Source organism: Pseudochaenichthys georgianus, chromosome 15 (genome assembly GCF_902827115.2).
Source record: "Pseudochaenichthys georgianus chromosome 15, fPseGeo1.2, whole genome shotgun sequence".
NCBI lineage: Eukaryota > Metazoa > Chordata > Actinopteri > Perciformes > Channichthyidae > Pseudochaenichthys > Pseudochaenichthys georgianus.
This window is the reverse complement of record NC_047517.1, coordinates 3,600,970-3,624,502: the sequence shown is the minus strand read 5'-3', so window position 1 is coordinate 3,624,502 and position 23,533 is coordinate 3,600,970. Positions and strand designations below refer to the sequence as shown.

The 23,533-nt window shown below is 41.7% G+C and overlaps 1 protein-coding gene and 1 long non-coding RNA gene across 2 annotated transcripts in view; both read right to left on the bottom strand.

Annotated features, from left to right (window-relative positions):
• galm (galactose mutarotase) overlaps positions 1-14,151 on the bottom strand; it is a 75,493-nt gene extending 61,342 nt beyond the window's left edge. Inside the window, exons 1-7 of the mRNA XM_034101153.2 lie at positions 14,066-14,151; positions 13,758-13,941; positions 13,347-13,501; positions 12,210-12,323; positions 11,797-11,889; positions 5,457-5,538; positions 57-207 (exon numbers count right to left, since the gene is read on the bottom strand). Coding sequence (XP_033957044.1) covers positions 57-207; positions 5,457-5,538; positions 11,797-11,889; positions 12,210-12,323; positions 13,347-13,501; positions 13,758-13,935 — 773 coding nt within the window. The 5' untranslated portion in view covers positions 13,936-13,941; positions 14,066-14,151. The remainder of the gene's footprint in view (positions 1-56; positions 208-5,456; positions 5,539-11,796; positions 11,890-12,209; positions 12,324-13,346; positions 13,502-13,757; positions 13,942-14,065) is intronic.
• LOC139435179 (uncharacterized) lies at positions 7,968-11,778 on the bottom strand. Its single transcript, XR_011644439.1, has 3 exons — positions 9,597-11,778; positions 8,806-8,885; positions 7,968-8,254 (listed from the first exon to the last, which is right to left on the bottom strand). It is a non-coding gene; the product is annotated as an uncharacterized lncRNA (long non-coding RNA).
• Positions 14,152-23,533: the final 9,382 nt, after the last annotated feature.

Genomic DNA, 23,533 nt, shown 5'->3' with positions numbered 1-23,533 from the left:
ATTAAAGACAAATGTGTGTGTGTGTAGTGTGTGTCAATGTGTCTTCTGCAGCAAACCTGGCAGCATCTCTCTCTGTCCAGCTGTCTCCAGGGAACGACAGGCAGAAGTTATGGTCAAACCCAGGACCCGGAACTTCCTTCAGCCGAGGGCCAATCAGAACAGGCGTGGTAAGGTCAAAGGGTGTGCCTTTCACCTGGCGGATCTCTCCTGCAGATAGAGGACATATGGTGAGAGAGTGTATCGCTGGAGCAAAGCCGACAGGACCCTTCTGTTCTCTGAAAGGAAGCAATCTGAGCAACATCACAGGACTCATGGGTTACTCAGTTATGTGTCTTAGCTAGAAGAGCCTTGTGTTACGTCTAAACTGGAACATACAGTAGACCAGGGGAATCCAAACTACGGCCCGCTGGCCATTTTTAATCGTCCCTCAGCAAATTAAAAAAGTATAATGACTTAAGTATAATAAACTTCTGCTCGTCTTATATTGTACTTCTTAAATATGTTCAAATATATTACAAAGTATTCATGTGTTAATAAGCCCAATTTTCAAATAAACTCAGTCAATTAAAGTTGAAAACATGTTCCAACAATTCTAAGTTGATAAGAAAAAGCCCAATAACTTATTTTCACAACAACCTTGATGTAAGGGAAACTTCTGCAGCAATGGAGAGTCAGGACTCCGGAGGAGAGCTGGAGCTTTGATGTCAAACACTGGTAGCTTATTACAGGTATCGGCCGGAGAATTCACATCACAAGTCACAGCAGCAAGAGGTTCTGACTGCCCGGGTGGGTTGCCACATCAATTCTGCCCAGCCTCTCCCTCGATAGACCTTTTAACTAGTTCACAGAGAGTTCTGGGAACACTGGAGATAGCCCCAACATCTGCAGACACTCAATCACTTGTCTGACTCTTAGGCTCTGTGACCGGTCACAAAACTAATATCAACATTATAGCTGAGGCCTCCCATTCCTTAAGACAGATAACAGAGTCAGGGTCGGTCACACGTCAACAGGCAGAAAGGTTACATATCTTAGGAGTAAGACAGAATTATTCCCTCACACTTGAAATATACCCTTCATGTTTCCTCTTATTATCAGCAATCTGAAGCTTCTGTTTTAAGAATGAGCTGCTAACAAAATAAATGAAACCCTATGGAAAGCTGTGATGTCGGCACTTTTTTTCTTAAAGCATTTTGAAGTACCTCTATCAAGAATAATTTACCTACATTGGAGGACTTTTTTCAACTTATAACTGAACTTACGAGGTAATAAACCTCTAGTGAGTGACCCAGCCCTTGTGTATTTTTCTGTATGTGGCCCTCGGTAAAAAAACTTTTTTTACCGAGGGCCACATATTACCGAGGGCCACATATGGCGACTGTATTGCGCCCAAGGAAGTTGACATACCATTGAATTGTTAACCCTGCTGTCACACAGCCCCCAGCTGGGACGAGGGTTCACACGCAGCCAGCCACACACACCCTGCAGCAGCAGCGGAGCATCAGGATGTTACCATCCCTGTGAGACTGCGTAGTGGTTCTGACTGACAGCCTCCTTAGCTTCACTGCCACAGACCTTCAGTGGGCAGCTTACCTCATTGTTTGTAAAACAATACACTGAATGACACAAGGCCATTATCAGATTGGTACTGCTTAAGAGAAGCTCCTCTTTGGGTGGGAAAAACAAAACTCCTCCTCACACTATCCTCCTACTTATCTGCAGAGAGCACAGAGGAAGCAGGCAGGCTTACTGCTTTACCTCTGCATGGCACAGCATTGCTTCCATATATTTCAAATCCGATTCTTATTCAGCCCTGGAGGTGGATTTCCATTCTAACAGAGATGCTGTGATAAAGATAAACAGTCATGCGCTCCTCTGTCTCCCGGGGAAACCAGAGCTAATTGCAGGGTAATAGAATGTTTGTCTGACAGAGCATGAAGCCCCCAACACAAAAGAACAAGTGATTCCACACTGCTGTACTCGCAGAACAAAAACCCATCATTAGTTTATACTGTGCATAGCACAGGGTGATGGTTGATTTAACATGAACACAGGGTATAAGGACTGAGTTAAGGACAATAAGACAAGGGGTGGTTGTTAGAGGAGGAAGTAAAGATGGAGAGGAAGCAAAGTCAGTCAAAGTGTTTCGTCTGCCAGCTTTTTGTGTCACTAACTGAGCTGTTGCTCCAACACAGTTTGCTCTGGGTGACGGCCGGCAAATAGTTGGTGCCCGAGTTGAACCGACTTGAGAGCCACAGCGGGCTCTGCTGCAGAGGACACACCAGAGGTTGCGCTCGACTTTTTCACTGCCTGTCATTTTGACGGACAGGATCGTAACATTTCCGTCAAGATTCAGTATTACCCGTCGGTCTTTATACTCTGGGGGGGGGGGGCACAGTCGTGAACTGTCAACGGGGGGCGGGGCGCACGCTTGTGAACTGTTAGCGCCGTGTTATGCCCACTGCACCTCGCGAGAGTAAAGCCAAAGCTCACAGACAGTTCAATGATTTGTAGGGCAAAGTTGGGTTTGGTATCATTTCCTTTTTGGCCGGCCTGCTTAACACCGGAGCCTCGCTGCGGGGAAACTTTAGCGCTGTTCCGAGTTTGTTTTAATCCGTGAAAATGACGGACTGCTTTCAGATATTTTTTCATAGACGGAAAATCTTCGGTTAAGCGACCTCTGGGACACACATCTCCAAATTGACTTGGAAGTGCCTCAGTGGAAAAGGGGTAACTGTTGTGGCTGCAGCTGTTGGAACAAAGCAGAGCAGGGCCAGCCCCATGCAGCGCCTCAGGGAGTGATGAAGGGACCCCATTGGTCGCTCGACTTTAATGTTCACACATTGGCCGCTGCTCTTCAAAAACAAAAGACGTGAACAATCCTCTGTGGGACTTCAAGTATCCATGTGCGGGATACTTCAAAAACTAGCATTGATGGAACCACTATAGGCACATGAGGAAAGAGTTTACATTATGACTAATACACACACTGAGACACACTGCCCACAGTCCAGCCATAGAGGACACCTCTTTCAGACCACGTGTCTTCATCTACATGTTAACACACACCCATTGTATTTTATTAAATGTATAATTGATATGATTCAACTTTTTGATATAACATCTTCGTCTATAAAGCTTGGATGCAAGATGTTACAGATTGTTTAGCGCCATCTGCCCTTTGTATTGGCTCGTTGCACCCAGTGATGTACCTGAACGCGTTCAATGAACGATCGTTCATGAACGCGTTCATATTTTGGGCGAACGTGAACTGAACGTACTGTATTTCCGCTAGATGAACGTAATTGAGAACGCGTTCATTCTCAGCGCTGTATAACGGCGTTCAAACGTGCGTTCATTCTCAGCACTGTATTATAACGGCGTTCAAAAGTGTGCCAGATTTCATATGCCTTTCAGCCGAAAACCCAGTTAAAACACACCGTAAACAGGCTTCAAAATAATGCGGAAAACCACCCAATCTGGCAACAGCAAGCTGCCTGTGACGCGTACGCGCCTGTCACCCCTGGCTGTCGCACTAAAATATAAATATACTAAATATATCAGACTCCTCACAACAAACAATGTGGAACCGCGGAACCGGCGAGCATTGAATGAATGAATGAATGAATGAATGAATTAGTATGGACGAAGCCGAGAGCAGCTGCAGCAGCACTCGCTCAGAGTGAGACTCTACGGCAGGGGTGGGGAACCTCCGGCCTCCGGCCGTATACGGCCCGCGAGACAATTTGGTACGGCCCTCGAGGTAATTTATAAACACACGCAAAAAATAAAAAAATGAAAGAAATCTAGACCGCAAAAAAATTAAACAAGCGAGTACCTGTTTTTCCTGGCCAAGGTCAGGGTCCTTGAACACAACACGAGCCTAACGTGTCATCACGTGGTATATGTCTCGACTGACAGGGGTGCAGTTCTGACGGAGAGCACCAGAACGCCACTCCAGCACTTCAGAAATTGCAGTACCGATAAGTCCGTACACATGCCACAGTTTCTGCGTGTCTGTGTCTTTAGTTGTAAGCCCAGTGGCGATCTGCTCATCTGTCATACTATAATAACTGTGTTGTTGTCATTAGCATCTGGTTAGCTAGCTATGCTAACGAATATAAGAAGCTTTGTCTACAACCAGTGAGGTAAAGGCACATCTTTATATGATCATTATAGTTATAAAAAAAATAAGAGAATAAAGTAAACAGGTATAAAATACTATAAGACAGTTATTAATAAAGAAGAATACAGTTTGAAAGGGTAGTGATTTGTCAAATATCCATAAATTAAAAGAAAATCTGCTTACAGTTGTGTTTGGGTGTTGAGAGATGTGTCCATAGATCTCCTAATGTTGCTCTCAAAGTGCAACACATCTTGCCAGGGGAGCATGCCCCCCGGACCCCCCTAGAGGAGGTTAGGTCCCCCCCACTTAAACCATGTTCACATGGATAGGAAACTAAATACATTTGCACACATCTTGTGTCCATAAATTATCTTTCTGTTTAAATGGTAAATGGACTGTACTTATATAGCGCTTTATCCAGTCTTTAAGACCCCTCAAAGCGCTTTACATACTACATGTCGTTCACCCATTCATACTGAGCAGTGTATGTTAGGACATGCACTAACATACATACACATTCACACACCGTTGGCCATGCCATCGGGAGCAACTCAGGGTTAAGTATCTTGCTCAAGGATACATCGACATGTTGACTGCACGGGCTGGGATCGAACCCACAACCTTCTGGTTGAAAGACGACTGCACTCCCTCGCAGCCACAGTCGCCCCAGTTTAGGTGGTCACGCCACACCCTGCACGTGCATGCATACGCGAGTCATGGTGAGATATCTGGATTAGGAGGTTGCTTTTTCTTTGCACAGAATGAAATGAATGAGCTGTGATTTTAGTTTTTTTAAGCAGAGGTCAATAACTTGTACGGCCCTCTGAGGATATTGTAAAAATTGAAATGGCCCATTAACATCGTACAGGAGACAAATAATAGCTCGCAGCAACGTATTGAAAAAAGAACTATGAACTATAAATTAGTTCATTTTTGAAACCATGAACTTTAGTTCAAAATGTTGAATTATGAACTATGAACTGAACTAGTTCATTTTAAAATATGTGAACTGTGAACTGAACTAGTTCATGTAGAAAGTGAACTTTCCCAACACTGGTTGCACCGAGCTGTAGTTTGCAGAAGTTAAAGAGCCCGATGACAGATACACATACATAATGAAACTGGGTTGAGCACATGTCGTGTCACTAATCTTTACTTAAATAACAAAAACTCACAAAGTCTATTTCATTTTATTTAATAATAAAACATATGGGCATAGTAGACTTTTCTTTTTGTTTAGGGGGAATCATTTTGTTATTTTTGTTCAAAACATGAACTTATTGTGGTAGTTAAGAGCATTGTAGATAATGTATTATACTTAGACATTTACCAGTTGGAATGGATGAGTCGTCCACAGGAAGGTAGGACTGAGCACTGATGGACACCTGATGGTCGTAGATATCCGCTGCAGCCTACACACACACACACACACACACACACACACACACACACACACACACACACACACACACACACACACACACACACACACACACACACACACACACACACACACACACACACACACACACACACACACACACACACACACACACACACACACACACACACACACACACACACACACACACACACACACACACACATCCCAAGTGCCGGTGGGAAACAGCGCGGGGGGTTAGGGAAGGTTTGAAATCAATATTCAGGGTTTAACATGTCAGAAAACAAAGTCTCAGATGCACATGTTTACTTCGATTTACGTTATATACATATTTAAATGTGTTTTATTCTAATATGGTGCATGTTTCACAAAACCTAATTCCTGCCTGGGAATAATGAAGTCTTTTGATGAATTCCTTGGTTTGGGTTTAAACTAAGTGCTGACCCTCGTTGGCAGGGATTGATGAAGTTATAAAAAGTTGAATGTTATAATATATCAAGAATAGTTTGGATAGAGGAGTTCTTACTTGAATGTATAAAAGTGTAGTTGACTTCTCTTTGAAGGTCAAATGTTAATGTAGTTTCTGTGTGTGTGTCAACATATGACCTTGTGTGTTGTTTGTTCTCGGGTTTCTCTTTCTCAGCAGATCTGAAACACCTACTGACCTCATCTCTCCCAGCCTACCTTCTTTACCCCCTAAACGCACCAGGAGCGTCTGCGCCACGCTGCGCTACGGCTGCGCCACGCTGCGACCTCCTCCTGCGACCTAACACACCAGGCGCGTTTCAAAACGTTGCGGAAGCGGAGCGTCGTGTGTGCAGCCTCGCAGTTGTTGTTGATTTTGGAATATTTCCTGGACATTTTGTACTTCTACAAGTCAGTAGGCTACGTAGTTAAATGGTTTATGTCTGTTTAAATCGTGTTTATTGTTGTTATTTCCTATGTTGTTGTGTTGTAGACTACAGACACAGTTAATAATAATTGTAATATTCCAGTTATAAACGACATGAATTAAAGATGTGTTGCTGTATTTTAGTGGTAAAAAAATATGCATTCATCATCATAATTATTGTATATATATTAGTGCTGTCAAAATTATCGCGTTAACGGCGGTAATTAATTTTTTGAATTAATTGCGTTAAAATATTTAACGCATTTAACGCATGTGCAGAATGGCCCGCCCCATACGTGCCACCAGTGGCAGCGCCAGGGTATGGCTGGGGTAGGCTACACCCATACCAAGAAATGGCTTAGCCCCACCCATAGACTGTATATATAAATGGACGTAGGGTCCGTGACGTCACCCATAGGATTCTGCAGAGTTGCCGTGAAGCCCTTAGTAGGCGGAGTCGGCCACTAACGGCTCAACAGTGAGGTCAGAGTTCAACTCCCGCCTTCTCCAGCCTGCTCCAAATAAGGGCAAAGAGGCGGAGCCGAGGCGGGACCTGCTGCCACCCAGCTGGAAGTTCCAGAGCTAGCTGAAGCTACCAAGCTAAGCTAACATGCTCCCCATCTGCACACAGCCGTCGCATTTTACGTTTCTAAGGTAAGCGGCCATGAAACTATTCAGCAAAACTATAAATAATAATCTAAGTTATTGAGTTTTTAGCATAATACTTCAGAATCTTAAAACCCCTTAACATTTGTATGCAATTGTGCTAAATTCAACTCTGGAATCAAGCAAATATTAATATGTTTGCATGACATTAGTTATTTATATTTTGATATCACTTAACCATACGTTTAATACATTTAAGTCAAGCTAAGGTACATGTGATGGTAGCTAATTAGTGCTCTTACCTGTGATGCCTCCTCCAAACAGCATAATAACCAGACTATCATTAAAAATAAGTACCAGTTCTAGATCCTTGACTTTAGACAAACAATTCAAAAGACAAAATGTATTTAAAGACCAATCTTTATTTGAATGTGCCTCTTAACCTGAGATATTAGTTATACAGTAATAGTATTGACAATCTAAAAAAACTGAGCAACTCAACAGTCAACTTTATGTTTCTTATTGTCTAAAGCATTTATTATTTTCATTTCCTCCCTCTCATATTCAGTGTGGACGGATTGAGACAGCATGGTGTCCAGAGAGCTGCAGAGACTTCAGGGAGAAACCTCCGTGTGATGGACGTCCTGTCTGTTGGTTTGGAGAGGACTGAGGGTCTTTCCTCAGCGAGGAGGACCAGGCCTGATGGAGGAGCCCATGCTGGGCAAAGCTGATACCAACTGCACAGGCCTAGTCTGTCACTTTATTTGACTAAATGTGTTTACTTATACATTTAATAGGTTTACACCTTCTGTCCATATGTGCTTTTTATTTAAAACATTTGATTAACTTTTGGTTCACATTTCAATAAATTGTATTTGTATTTGCACTCCTTTTGTCCATTATTCTTACTGAAAGTGTTAGATTACACATTCACGTCTGACTGAAGATTGGCCCCATTTATTTGTGACGTTGCAAACTCTGCGGTACAAGGCACAAGCAATGTGAAGCTCATAAAGTGAGGCAAATAGAAATAATCAGCTGATGGAGTGTAGATGTGGAAATAGGTGCATTCGATCAGCTGACTGTTTTTACAATAAAAGTAGTTTCTTAGTGAATGTCCTGTACTGGTCTTAAAATCTCATAACATCAGCCTTTAATGATCCTCTTGGATGTTCTTCTGGACCCTCAGAGAAGGAGAACATGTCGTGTCTTTCAGGCATGTCCTTTCCTAACAAAAATGACAGGAAACATAAAACATATTATTGCAGAACAAGTGTGTTATTTATGAAAGCGGTGTGTTTTTGTGTTTAGGGGCTGTAGATATCATTATTTTGTAATTGTAATGTTTTTTTTTTATTTAAACAATGAGCTACAAAGACAATCAGATTATGAATGAACAGTATGAAGTTCATCAACATTGAAATATATGTTATTATCAAAATAATATTTAACTGTTATCAAAACGTAGTGCAACTGTAGAAGCTTGCTCTGTTGTCTCACTGAAAGAATAACTTTTACCACGTTTTTTACAGACAATATTGAGAGATAAATCTTTGCCTTCAATACATTACATTAGAAAGCTGACAAAGTCATATTGCTAAATATCTAAATGTAACTTTTTGCATGGAATAAACCCTCAACTTAACTGATGTGTAGGTGATCTAGTATTTAGTATTGTTTATTGGAATGTATATCAGTGTATTCAAGTCAATACTTCATTCATTTAAACCAATATCTTTCTTGATTCTTTGTACAGTAAGAAAAAAAGAGTCGTTGTACCTGTGCTGAAGTTCACTGCTGTGAGGAGTCCAGTTCTGTCTCTCACTCTCTGGTCCAGCCTGTCTGCATCACCTGGACACCTTAAACAAACAGATATACGTAAAGTACCATGTGTACAAACAATATAACTGATTCTCTTCTGTTGAACATGTTGGATTGTGTATTGTCCGAGTCAGGGTCCTTTTTATTTTACTGTAACTTTGGAAGTTGTGTTACCAATGCTTACTGTTTATTTGATACCCATTTGGTAATGCAATTAATAAAAACAACAAGGTTTGGGTTCGTTCTTCAGATGACTGTGACGTTAACTTGTAAGCTCGATAATGAACTCCAGCTCAACCAACCATATTGTAATATCTAAGTAATCATCTTGAAATATGACATTAATAATTGTAATATACACATATCTTATTGTGAGGTTGATTTCACATAACTACTTCGATATTAACTTGTCTACATACTTGAGCATAGCCAATTTAAATTAACCTTAGCGGTGCATACAGTTCCTCCTACATAATAAAATATCTCTAAGTTAGGCTACAAGGATGTAACCTTATTTTATCAACCTCAAACAGAAGCCGTTTGTTCAACAGTATTATCCCACTTAACACTTGTCTATTTCGTTTTAACCTTTATATATACAGTCTATGATTTTAACTTGGAGGGTACGATTACAATCGTTAGCACCGATGTAGCTACCACTAGCTTACATGCTAACCCAAGCCTTACCATTCATTACGTAGCTGATTAAAATCATTAACACATAAATAAAGCACTCGAATTTCACTTACCGCAAAACCGCATTCATGCACCGTCTGTTTTAACGGCAGAGCGAGTCACAATAGTCCGATATATAAGCATGAAGAACAAACAACCACGGCCGGCTACAGGTTGTGTTTCCTGGATGAGCTGAGCAGGCAGAGTCCCTGTAGCTTCACGGAGCAGCTAGCAGAGAGACAAGAAGCTAACAGCGGCAGGCACTTGACAGAGCCGTCACTCAATGTGAGCACGCCCTAATTTATGCCCAAACTTTAAGACCTAATATAAATAAAAGGGTCGCGTTAGAAAACAATTCACTCACAGATCCATAATCATGAAGGTGGAATCTAACTATATCGATAATAAAATGTATGGAGCCAGGGAGAGAAACATGTTTTTTTCTGCTGTAAAGTTGGGCATTTTAACATGGGGGTCTATGGAAATTGCTCCTTTCTGCAGCCATCGCCTATCGGCCAATATATGAACTGCAGTGTGTGACACTTCCGTATTGGCTTCCCGGCTCTACCCCACAGTTTGCCGCTTGGCCCCACCATGAAAAATGATGTTAAAGTAAGCAAACTAAAGTCTGCCAACTCGCGCGGAGTAAATTGCACAGACAGCAGTTAGTAAGATTTATGATGATGATAGTTTTGTCACGTAGTGATCGTCTTCTCAATAGAACATCTTTGATAACGGCGTCGTGTTGTTGCAGGAAGTCCCGACGGAGAATACTCTTGCTGTAGTACAGGGCAGAGCCATATAATAGTAATAATATGGCTCTGGTACAGGGGTGCACATAACTGGTACGCAGGTTATGTGCGTAATCTGAAATGCGTACCGTCACATGTGTCACAAAGCGCATTTGCGTACCGACGTACTTGTGAAGCTTTTCCAGAAGGCGGTTAGATCACCGGACGACAGAGTCGGTCTCCGTGTGCACAGACAGGGCTGCTGTTAACGTCGGTCTGTGCCAAAACTACGCCAACCGGCTGCGGAGGGAGACCCCCCCCTTCACTGGAGAACTGCGCTAAAACAGCTGATCACAACGTTCACACACTGTGGTCACAAAGTACTCCACTAGCCCCCCCCTCTGTCGACTTTCCTGAAGTACTCCCCCGTTGATAGAAATCAACACGTAATGAATTAAGACCCCACGGTTTGATGATTGATAGGTGTGTGGGTTGTCTTTCATTTTGACATGCAGAAAAATGTTATAATAAACATACGCATGTTAATGGGTATATCCGCCTGCTTTCATTTATCTTTCCATTCCCACAACAATATACATAAATAAATGGCATATTTTGGACATAGTTCGAATGGTGATTAATCATGATTAATTAATTTTTAAGCTGTGATTAATCTGATTAACATTTTTAATCGTTTGACAGCCCTAATATATATATATATAATGTACAGTGCCTGTGAACCGGAGGAGAACGCTGGCATGTATTCTCCTACTTGAAAGACGGTGGTGGGGGGGAGGAGAAGGAGCCGGTTTTGGGTGCACCCGGTGCACCCCCTCAACCAGCAAAGCAGACAACAAGGTGATTTTCATCACTTCCTGCCTGCGCCTCGCTGCGCCGCTTCAAAAATAGGATTCATCCTATATTTTAGAAATTCCTTGCGACGAGGAGCTTCTGGGACGCGCGTCTGGTGGAACAGCACCCATTGACTAGAGTGGCCGCGATCTTTGCGAACGCCGCGGCGCAGCCGTAACGCGGCGCAGGCGCTCCTGGTGCGTTTAGGGGGTTACTGCTGCCTTCCTCGAGCTTCACTTTCCTCATTCTAACATGTTGGGGACATATGTTCCAAGGCCCTTAACGTTGACCCAGTGTATCAGTGTGTGTTGCCCTCGCTGAGCACAGCTGCCCTCTCAGTGCTCTGTCTCCCTGCTCCTGCCTGCTACCGTCAGCTGATGAAGGTGCTGTCATTCCATCTTGTTATGCACAGTGTTGATTCTTCTCTCAGAACTAGCTGAACACATGGGTCTGGGGTAGAGACTTCAGAATCCTTTGGCATCTACCGTGTGGTCAACTCATGGCACTTGTGAATTCTCCGGCCGAAGCTCCAAATAAATCATCAGTGCTTGCCATCAGAGTTCCTGCTCTCCTCGTGTCTCTCTGAGTTTCCTTTCCTTTGCTTCAGAAGCTTCCTTCACATCACAGGTGATCAGCATTATGATGACTGAGAGTGTATGTGGGATGACCTTCAGCTGATCGTGCATCTCACCTGTCCCGCCAGGTTGAAGTATGAGTGGTTGGTGAGGTTGATGGGGGTGGTCTTTGTAGAGCGGGCATGGTATTCAGCAGTTAGCGTTTCCCCCTGAACACACAACACAAACCTTACCTCTGTAAATAACTGGTTCACAATTCAAACCAATTTCATGTGTGGGTTAAAACATATTGTTTAAATATAAAGTCCAACAAGTTTCCTTTTTAATTAGTGGAACTAAATACACATTGAAGATGGTTTCTGCTATGTCTAAGCTAAATGTATTGAGGACATTAGAGGTCTTGCTCCTACTTTTATAAACAAATACTATCATTCCTCCACATCCTGGTCATCCAAAGTTGTTTGCACACTGTGCTGAAAAATAGAGAAGTGTTGGGGATGCAGGGGGGGGGGGGGGCAGATGTGCTCACCTGCAGGGTGTAGCAGACAGAGACCTGCACCTCTCCAGGATAACCCTGGTCCCCATCTGGACTGGTCAGACTCAGCTGTACTCCGCCTTCCACTGCTGTAGCCAGCCAGATCGCCTGCAGAGATGTGTCAAGGTTCAACGTTCTTTATTGTCAAACTAACATAGCTACAGAGTCATTATGTCGTTGATTAGGTCACAGGCTTCTCCAACCATGCAACACAATAATAAGATAAGCAGACAATATTCAAGTATATTATATTAAAAGTAATACAAAAGTGGAATAGTGCAATACGAGTCTATATACAAGTTATTGGAATGATATATTAGATAATTACTAAGTAGCAGATGAATGTTATGAAATAGTTTTCGGACACATACAGCATTATGAAGGGAAGTGATTATTATGACATGGCCCAATCCAAAGCACCTTACATGCATACACTCAATCCCGTAGACATGCCTACAGGAACAATGTGGGGTTCAGTGTCACGCCTAAGTACACTTGGACATGTTGACTGCAGAGGCAGGTTTGCAAGCTCCAGCCGGATCAAGGGATACAACACTGGTCCTGTCAAATGAATACAACACTAATCTGTGTGTAGCTCAACTTTCACTGAAGTGGATGTACGTGTACCTCTAGTTCAGCCATTTAGTGTTGTAGTAATATGAGGCATAAGAATGTACACACTCAACAGTGTGTGTCCCTCTGTTTCCCTGATAAAGCCAACGCAGCCCCAGCAGCTGCATGGAGCCCCCTCATGTGTGCTCTCAGATGGGGACACTGCCCTCTTCTGTCTGGTGTGCAGCTCGGCACCTTGGATGTGCACCGAGTCCCCGGAGGTATACTTACAGCCTAACAGCGCTGTAAGCATAGCTGATTAATAAAATGAATACATGATTATATGGCTCAGTCTGAAGTTATAGGGAGCACATTTGTTCCACATGGATTAATGAACATCTATCCTGATAATAGACGAGACCCAGCAGAATGTCTGTGACGCCATTCCACAGTTAGAAAGCAACATTTAGTGAGCAGTGTTCTCAGTAATAACATGTCGTATTACAGTACAGCAAAAACAGGTGAGTATTATCAAGAAATCCCCCGTCTGCACGGACGCTCATCCACTTCCTGTCTTACCTTATTGAAGCCTCGCAGCCCTCCATGCAGTGCATTGGGTCCATTATTGATATCTAGTCGGTACTCTTCCCCCTCCACCACAAAGCGCCCCCGTGCGATCCGGTTGGCCACGCGGCCCACCGTAGCTCCAAGGTAGCGCTGATCTGACAGATAACCTGAGACACAACAAGGATCTTCAGCCTCACCGCAGACATGCTGCCTCCTCTGAGCTCCACCGAGACACATCACTATAGCCCCACTATAATCACTGTAGCTCTCCCACAGGTTTCACAAAGAATAAATACATTGGAGAAACAACCTAAGCCTGAAACACCTCTTAACAGCACCAATATTAATGTAACGTTTTATATTTCAATCTCCACCAGGGACCACCTGACTCAGTGGACTCAGCCTCTGGAAGGTTCCCCTTACCTTCCAGCTGATCGAAGCCCAGCACCACGTCCTCCATGTGGCCCTCCCTCCCTCTGCAGCACACAGATCTGAGGATGGACCCCAGGCTGAGGACCTCCACCCGCACCTGGGTCGACTGCAGCACCCACAGGTCCACGCCCCCCACCTCACCCCACTGCTGCACACTCACATCAGTCATGGTGGGCTTCAAAGACACACACACGGTTTATATAGCACATTTCAACAAAAGTCAATTGAAAGGGCTTAGTAAAACATTAAGCATTAACAGAAAATTATAAAATAACATTTGAATAGAATATGACACTCACGCTAATTCACTTGTCCTCTCTTTATAAAGTCTCCCCGGTCATGAAGAGACTTCGGACCGGACTTGTTTACATCCGGCTTCTCCTTCTTCTTCTCCTGCTCTATTAGCGGAAGTAAACGCATGGTTTGAGGGGCATTAGCGCTACCTACTAAACTGGAGTGTGGACCAGAGACCGCTATTGCTATCTTTAGTCTCAGTAAAAAGAAAAACGATCTCCCAGTAGATTTCACAAACACAAATAAAGCCTTATAATTATTATTTACCATCCTCAATACTAATACATTATAATATTCTACACATACACCCCATTATTCTTCCACTCTTAAAGTGTGCCCCTTACACTTCCATGAGTGTGCTCATATACTAAAATAATAGATTTCAGTATATCTGCTCTGTTTCATGGTAAAGAATAAGATACCAGCACTGATATTAAATCACTGATAAGTGCCTTTCCGTATTTCTTACTTGACATCTGCACATTTTACACCTTTTAAACTATAAACTTAAAGCAGCAGAGTTAAACCCAACCCGGTATCATGGCAAAACGTGAACATGTGACGATTTACCATGCTGGGAGACATGAAGATGTCACGATTGGTAGATAGGCTGTATTTACACCATAACGGTGCACAGCTGATAGAAAGGGACACATAGTGGTTAAAGCACGTTATTGAATTTTATTATTTGTATTATTAGATATTAATAGGATCCCTATAAAGTATATTCATTACTCGTTATTCTATACTAATAGTTCATTAAAGACTGTATATAATGACTATTTTGCACATCCCTTTCAAGATTTCAAGATTTTCTAAGGTTTATTGACATATCATATTATACACAACTACGGTGTAAGAATGAATGAAAAACTTGGGTCGCAGGTTCCTCAACAGTGCATTACAAGACATCTATCAATATGTGTGTATACCTCCACCATTAAACTGTCATATTCTCCACATTTATTATACTATCTACATACATCTTATTCAAAAGAAGACCTTAACCTAAAGTATTCTTTGATGTTTGAATTAAGCCTTATTAGTTTGTCTGTTTTGCACATCCTCCTATTAATATATTTTTTTATCTTAAAAACAAAGACCGTTATGGTGTAAATACAGCCTATCTACCAATTGGATCAAATATAAAAGTCAGCCGAATTAGTGTTGATACTGTAAGGTAGGGGTGGGGAACCTCCGGCCCCCGGGCCGTATGCGGCCCGCGAGACCATTTGGTGTGGCCCTCGAGGTAATTTATAAACACACGCAAAAAAGAAAAAAATTAAAGAAATCTAGACCGCAAAATAATTAAACAAGTGAGTACCTGTTTTTCCTGGCCAAGGTCAGGGTCCTTGAACACAACACAAGCCTAACGTGTCATCACGTGGTATATGTCTGACAGGGGTGTAGTTCTGACGGGGAGCACCAGAACGCAGCTCCGCTCCGGCACTTCCAAAAATTGCAGTACCGATAAGGAGCCGTACACATGCTGCAGTTTTTGCGTGGCTGTGTCTTAGTTGTAAGCCCAGTGTCGATCTGTTCATCTGTCATATTGATCATACAGTCAATAACTTTATTGTTATTAGCATCTGGCTAATCTGGCTAGCTATGCTAACGAATATAAGAAGTTTTTTCTACAACCAGTGAGGTAAAGGCACATCTTTATATGATCATTATAATTATCAAAAAATAAGAGAATAAAGTAAACAGGTATAAAATACTATATGACAGTAAAAAAAATTGTGATTTGTAAAATATCCATAAAGAAAAAGAAAATCTGTTTACAGTTCTGTTTCATGTGGGTGTTGAGAGGTGTATCCATAGATCTACTAATGTTGCTCTCAAAGTGCACCAGATTGATGCTTTTAACTTCAACATTTAAAAAAAAATCTTCCCTGACCCCCCTAGAGGAGGTTAGGTCCCCCCGACTTAAATCATGTTCACATGGATAGGAGTCTAAATACATTTGCACACATCTTGTGTCCATATCTTTCTGTTTGGGTGGTCATGCCACACCGTGCACGTGCATGCATGCGTGAGTCATGGCAAGATATCTGGATTAAGAGGTTGCTTTTTCTTTGCACAGCATGAAAGAAAGGTGAAATGAGTGGGCTGTGATTTTAGTATTTTTAAGCAGAGGTTAATAATTTGTACGGCCCTCGGAGGATGTTGAAAACATTGAAAACATTGAAATGGCCCTTGAGAGGAAAAAGGTTCCCCACCCCTGCTGTAAGGAGACGTATTGTGTGAAAAGAAATGTAAAATGTTGTTTAATTGCTTATATATTTATGATCTACGTCACGTTTTCAGTTTTGGCGGCAGTTGTTCCTGTTTGTCTAGAGGTCTTCTCATCAGGGCTCTATAAATAGAGAACTACGGCAGATATGTAATATTTAATGCAGCCGAACCGTGTATTACAATGCCGTTATATGATGACTTCCAAAGAGAAAAGCAAGCACACTCGGAATAAAGTATTATTTTATTTAAACATTTTTTTTTCAGATTTCACTTCGCATAAACACCAAATCCCAGCGTGCATTGCGGCTAAATCATACAATCATAGAGCTGAGGATCTTGCCTACGTCTGTTTCCGGTTTCGTTTATCAACGATGTATTTTGTTATACACACATTCCTTCACATTTAAATTTAAATTTACATTAAAGTATTTCGTGAGGCCTTCTAACATGTGTTTAAATATAACTACGATTGTAGTTGAAGAGTTTGTAAATTAACATGAACCGAAGCTGTTGCCTGGCAACGCAATCGCACGACGTCACGTCCGTTAATTCCACATCCACACGCATGGATTAACAAATCGATTTAATACATTAATGTAGCCTTTGTTTCTGCTAAAAGAGGTGTCGACCATGGGGCAACAGATACGGCTCAAGAAGCTGACTCAGATAAGGAAATGAAATATGATACATTATGGTGTGATATGCCGTGGACTGTAATGTTACTCTGATCCGGTTACTTATGTTGTGGCAGATATTTAAATAAGCGCTAATGTTAAATAGTCAGATTGCTCTGAAGATGGAGGTGATATTCTATTAATGTTCACGTTCACACAGTCAGTGATTTTTGCCGGCCGTCTTTCCTGCAACGGCAGCTTTTCTGTATTTCCTCTCTCCTGTAATATGACTTGATCGCTTTAAACTCCGCACACTGAGCTCTGATTGGTCAGCAGGCAGTGCTTTCACTGAGTTGATCTCTTAGCCTGCAACCTAACCTGCTCCGGAGCAGGTTGGCCGCTCAGTATCAGTTACCATGGAGATCTATCCCGCTAAAAAGAGAACCAGCGTCGTAGGACCGGAAACCCTGAGTTTTCCCTGAAGTTAGCCCGCTAAGCGAAAATCCGTCTTCGTAGTACAGGCCTCTGGAAATACAAAATAACTGGTTTCAACAATTAACAAAACATAACAATTATTTCATGTCGGATGTACAACAGTGGCTCTTGGAAACTGGGAGGAGGCCCTTTCTGCAAACAGGTCATGTGCCAATAAACCAATCGCTGCAAACACAGGTATTCCTCTCATTCTACCAGACGAGGCACCCGCCAATATAAAGGAGCAATTTGAAGACACTGAGGCTCAGCAGGATGTTCTCTTTCCCCCGTTAAACATGAAGGGTACATCATGCACACACGATGATATACAACCTGGTGACAGCATATCAAACATTGGTAGCAGAAAAAGCAGGCAAAGCTCAAGATCAAGAGTTTCCAGCACCGCATCGGCACACATAAAAGCTGAGGCCGAAGTGGCAGCCGTGAAAGTACTCCAAACACTCCTAAAGGACGAACATGTCCTGGAAGCACAGGAGCAGGAGTTGAGGAGGAAAAAAGAGCAAATGGAATTAGAAGGAAACATTGCTGCCACCATTGCAACAATGAAAGTGTTAGCAGCCCCCAGGGGATCAGCTAATTGTTCTATATCATCCAATGGCATGCAGTCATATTTTGAAACGGGACAAAGGGAAATACAGTTTGTAGCATTAAAACAACCAATCATAACCCCACAGACAGAGCTGTCACTAACATTGATACAGCTCCCTAACACCCAATGCAGGCATCAGGAATCTAGATGAACATCTATATGTAACATCTCCACATCCAGTAACTGCCACAAGCAACAGTGACAAGTGCAATATATTTTCAGTCATGGAAAAACAAAATGAAATAACCGCTTTATTAATCCCCCAGAGACTGCCTCTACTACCTGGACAGTGGCGACTGGCCATTAGGGGCAGGTGGGGCACAGTCCCACCCAGGCCCTTTCTCATTTCTCTAACTCCCCTCCTCGACTCCCCTCCTCGATTCCTATCCTCGATACTTAGTCCCGCCCACAGGAGATGCGAGCGGAGGAGCCGAGGAGGGGAACCGAGGAGAGAGGAGGGGAAGCAGCAGGCGGTGAGAGAAATGAGAACTCCTCTCCTCTGAGCGGTCATTTTAAAGAGACGTCCATTAATGATGATGCTAATGCTAATGTGAACAACTCATACATATCATGTAAAAGAGTAGGTTTTTGTCACCACCGTCAGACATCACCACCGTCAGATTTTCTGTCTGACGTGGTGACCTACTGTCTGACGGTGGTGACAAAAACCTTCAAATTGTACTCAAGGGAGGCTAAAGTATATTTATTTACCACAATAACAATACACTGCATGCTACTACCACCATTGATGAACCATATATATATATATATATATACCATTGGTCTATTGCTCAATCCTAGGGGATGAGGTGTGCCTTCTCTCTTTCTAAATTCACTATTATGCCATGTTCATTTGGCTTACGTCATGGGGAATGCACATAGTGCACCTACTACCTACCTACATAGCACATAGTACACCTACAATATCCCTTGTAAGCTATGCATCTCCAATGACTAAAGCCAAATGAAAATGGCATGACAACATTTAACCAAATATATGTTAAAACAATATATTTCCACACTTGAATTTGTCATCTGGTATTGGTAAGACTACTCTGACTATACCTTATAGGAGGCTGAATTTCCACTGGGGTCTGTAAAAAGTAAAATGTGTCAGTGGTAACTGTCAAACCTTAAACTCTTAAGTCAATGTGTTCAATAAGTCGCTTATATAGTCATTACACTCAACTTTGACTTTATGTATTTTAGGAAGTTATGGATAGGCAGCAGCTATCTGTGGAGGAGAGAAGGAGAAGAAACAGGGAATATCAAAAAAGGCGGGGAGAGAGAAAATACACAGTGAGGCAGAGTTAAAGGAGGAATACCTCAGAACGGAAAGACAAAGATGGAAGAAGAGGGTGGAGGAAGGGAAGCTAACAACTGTCAATGACATGAATGAAAGGGAAAAGAGAAGTCAGAGAAAGGCTTGGAAACGTAGACAACAGAAATCAAGAGAACGTAAGAGAAAGGGCTCAGATCACCCCGTAACTCCCCCAGATAGTCCAGTGGATCAGGCCATACACGAGCCAGCTCGGAGTAGGCAGGCTATAGTAGGAGAAAGGGAAATAAAGAAAACAAGAGCAAGATACTCTAGAGAGATGAAAGCTTTGACAAATAAACTTCAAGAGGTAACAAAGGATAGGAACAAAATGAAAAAGCGTAAAAAACACAAGAATCACCAAGAAAAAAAACAGAGCAGCTGCTGCGGGGAAGCCAACTCAAAAACCCCTCAATCAAGAAAACTCTGCTGTTCCACAATGCACTCATTCATGAACTGAATCAAAACAAGTCTGCTCACAAGAACAAGAACTTGACTCTGTCAGGCAAGGTTCTGAAGAAATATCGTCTAATTCACCAGACAAGGCAGTTTGGCGTAACATATAACACACTGCGGAAGAGGAGGCTTACTGACAAAAAACCTGCATACATTCAAACAATAACTCAGAGGGTTCAGGATTTCTACCATAATGCAGCACGAATGACGACTGACAAACAGGACACAATAACACGGAAGAAAATAAAGCATCAGAGAATGATTCTGACTGATACAGTATTGAACCTCCACAAGGAGTTCATCAAGAAGGAACCAACAATGAAACTCAGTTACTCATCATTCTGTGCCTTACGTCCATTCTATGTCACAGCACCAAGACCATCAGATCGCAAGACATGTCAATGCCAGTACCATGAAAATGCTAAGCTGATGCTTGAAGTCCTAAGAGAAAATGGTGTTGTTAAGTCTAACAAATTGGAGGATAGTTTTGAACTTGTCTGCTGTTCACAGACAAGCGAGGCATGTCTTCTGCGCTCCTGCACACGGTGTCTCTACAAACATACACTTCCCACACCACAGCAAGAGCAGACCAATGTTGAATGGCAGCAATGGGAACGAGTTCAGGACCAAACAGCAGATGGGCTCCACTTCAACACAAGACTTGTAATGCACAGTGGCACGCTGGCAGAGCTCATCCAACTATATGAAGACAAACTGAAGAGTGAAACAACAACACATGTGTGCTCGGTTCAGAACCAGTCCAGAGAATAGAGGAGCATGATAGAGAACTGCAATGATAGCACAGTAATTGTGCATGTGGACTTTTCTGAGGCATGGAAATGCAAGTATAGTTCTGAGGTACAGTCATGCCATTTTGGTCAGAACCTCCCACAGCTCAACCTGCACACTGGCATGTACTACACAAAAGAAGAGAAGACAGGATTTTGTGCACAGTATCAGAATCAAAGTGACAAGATGCGTCTGCCATTTGGACTCACATGGAACCAGTCCTGAGAGATATTCGTTTAAAGTTTCCAAAAGTTGATACTATTCACTTTTGGTCAGATGGCCCCAGCAAGCAGTACAAAAACAAGAACAACTTTTTTCTTCTCTGCAGTGTCCCTCCAACACTAGGTTTACAGAGAACAACCTGGAACTTCTTCCCTACCTCACGTGGAAAGGGAGCCCCAGACGGCATTGGAGGAACTGTGAAAAGGACTGCAGACAGTCTTATACTGCGGGGGAATGACATTGTGGATGGCAATATCTTCCATGAGATGGTTGGCAGAAGCCTTTGCAGTCCTAAGCTCTATATTATTAATGAAGCTGACATGCCATATGATGCACTCCTTTCTCAACCACTAAAACCTGTACCTGCAACAAGGAAACTCCATCAGGTCACACCGACACACCAAAACAACTCTGAGATCCATTGCAGATCACTGTCCTGTTTCTGCAGTGAGCCACAGATGTGCGAGTGTTTCTGCCCAACAATATTCCAGTTGATTGCCAACACACCCAGGGTACAGGTTGAGGATGATGGTCCTATACCAATGCAAAAGAAGAAAGGTCCTTTGGAAATGTTGATGGAGGAAATGGAGCAGGAGGAAAGTGAGCAACAGCCAATGACCAGGAGTGGTCCTGACGGGACTATGACAGATCTATCTGCTGATGTAGTTCATTGCGGAGATTGGCTGGCGGTCATTTATGACCAGAACTGGTGGTTAGCAAAGGCTGTCACTGTGGATGCACCTCATCAAGATGTGAAAGTGGAATTTTTACACCCTCATGGGCCCAACACACGATTCTATCCAAAAGAGGTGGAAGGTGGAAAGGATATGTGCTTCATACCATTTGACCATATTCTGGTCAAACTTGTGGAACCGTCATCACCAGGTCGTGCAAGCAGGACGAGGGAGATATACAACCTCTCTGCTGAAGTCATGGACTTCATAGAGGAGAAACATATACACCATATAGGCCTACGTCCTGATAAACTGAATGAGTGGTGGAGTGATGTAGAAACAGTCAGGGAATACTCACAGGAGTTCACTTATGAATTATTATTATTTTTGTGCCAGATGTGTTTTGTGATGTTTACACAGAATGCTTTCTGTATTTAGAAACATTTCAGTTTATGGAAAATAGACTGTAAGATGTAGTTATTCATTTATCTGTTCTTCACGTCCAATATACAGTTTATAGTCCAGTTTACAGAAGAATATAATGTATATTATTTTTTGAGTGGGGGGCACGAGACGACAGTTCACAGTGAGTGATGAATTCTTATCTTATTGCTACTGGTATTTTTTACTATGATGATTATTAATGGGGATGGGGTACTTTTATTAATGATAGCTTATTGCTTCATTGAACCTATATTTTTCTTATTGAATGTTTGCCACAGTGTTCACAATTGTTATTTGTTATCTGTTCTTCACGTCCAATATACAGTTTACAGAAGAATATAATGTATTATTTTATGAGTAGGGGGCACTAGATGACAGTTTAAGATGATGTCAGTAATGAATTGTACATTATTGCAACTGGTAATCACTTTATTTTTTAACTATGATGATTTGATATTTATGATATGGGGCTGGGGTACTTTTATTAATGATATTGCTTAATTGTACCTTAAGTTACTTAATTAAATGTTTATCACAGTTCTCACAATTGTTCTTTGTTGTACCAAATTGTTAAATAAAGTTGTTAAGCAAGGTATTGACTTGAGTGGTATACATTTTGGAATTGTATGTTGTAATGAGGCCAGTGTCACCACCGTCAGATTAGTGTCACCACCGTCAGTTCCAAAGTCACCACCGTCAGAGGGAGTTTTATTTGTTTTAAATGAATATGCTTGTAATCTGTTTCCTCAGTGCTGTTGAGTTATTAAAGTAATACTCTCTTTTAATACAAAAATGTGTTTTTTAAGTAAAAAAACATTACTTTGTCTGTTTAAGCTAAAAGTAAACGTTGTATGATGTAAGATCTTTTAAAGGAGCACACGTGAAAACAGTATAAAAAATGAGCAAAAGTGAATATTCAACATTTTACAGCATATATGTGTACTTAGAATGCCGGATAATGATTTAAAAGCTCTAAATACATATTAGACTAAATACAAATAAAATATAAATCACTTTTTATTGTGTCTGACGGTGTTTACAAAAACAAAGTAATGACTGGAAAAACCTATTTTATGAAAAAAATACAAAATGAGGAGGTTGCACCGGTACATTGCTGAACAGCCAATACCTTGGTCTATAATGATATAACTTCAGATTTTGTAATTTAACAAACTTTTTATTTTGATAATTAAAACCTGTTTTATCCAAATTCCCAAGAATCAGTGAATGACAAAATAACAACCTGAAAGATATGTATTCTATCTACACATTTCGTAATTATCTAATTGAAGAGAATTAAATTAACATATTATAGCAGGAAAGTTTAATACAGTGTAATTTTTGGTATATTCATTTTAATGTCCCCTGATATATAAGAAGTGTGTTTTTATATATTCATGTGTGTACTTAACTACTTTGTATTTAATAGTAGCAGTTTATATGAACAAGAAGCTGGAAAGATGAGAAGTGAAAACTTCCCTGTCAGGAGAAAGGGACAGAGAGGAAATACCCTTATATAGACATATGCTATAGGCAGCAGAGAGAAGGGTGTGTGTGTTGCAGTAAGCCATGGTCTGTATAATAACTGCTCAATTATACTGGTGCTTGTGTTTTTATTGATTTCTTTCTGTTTC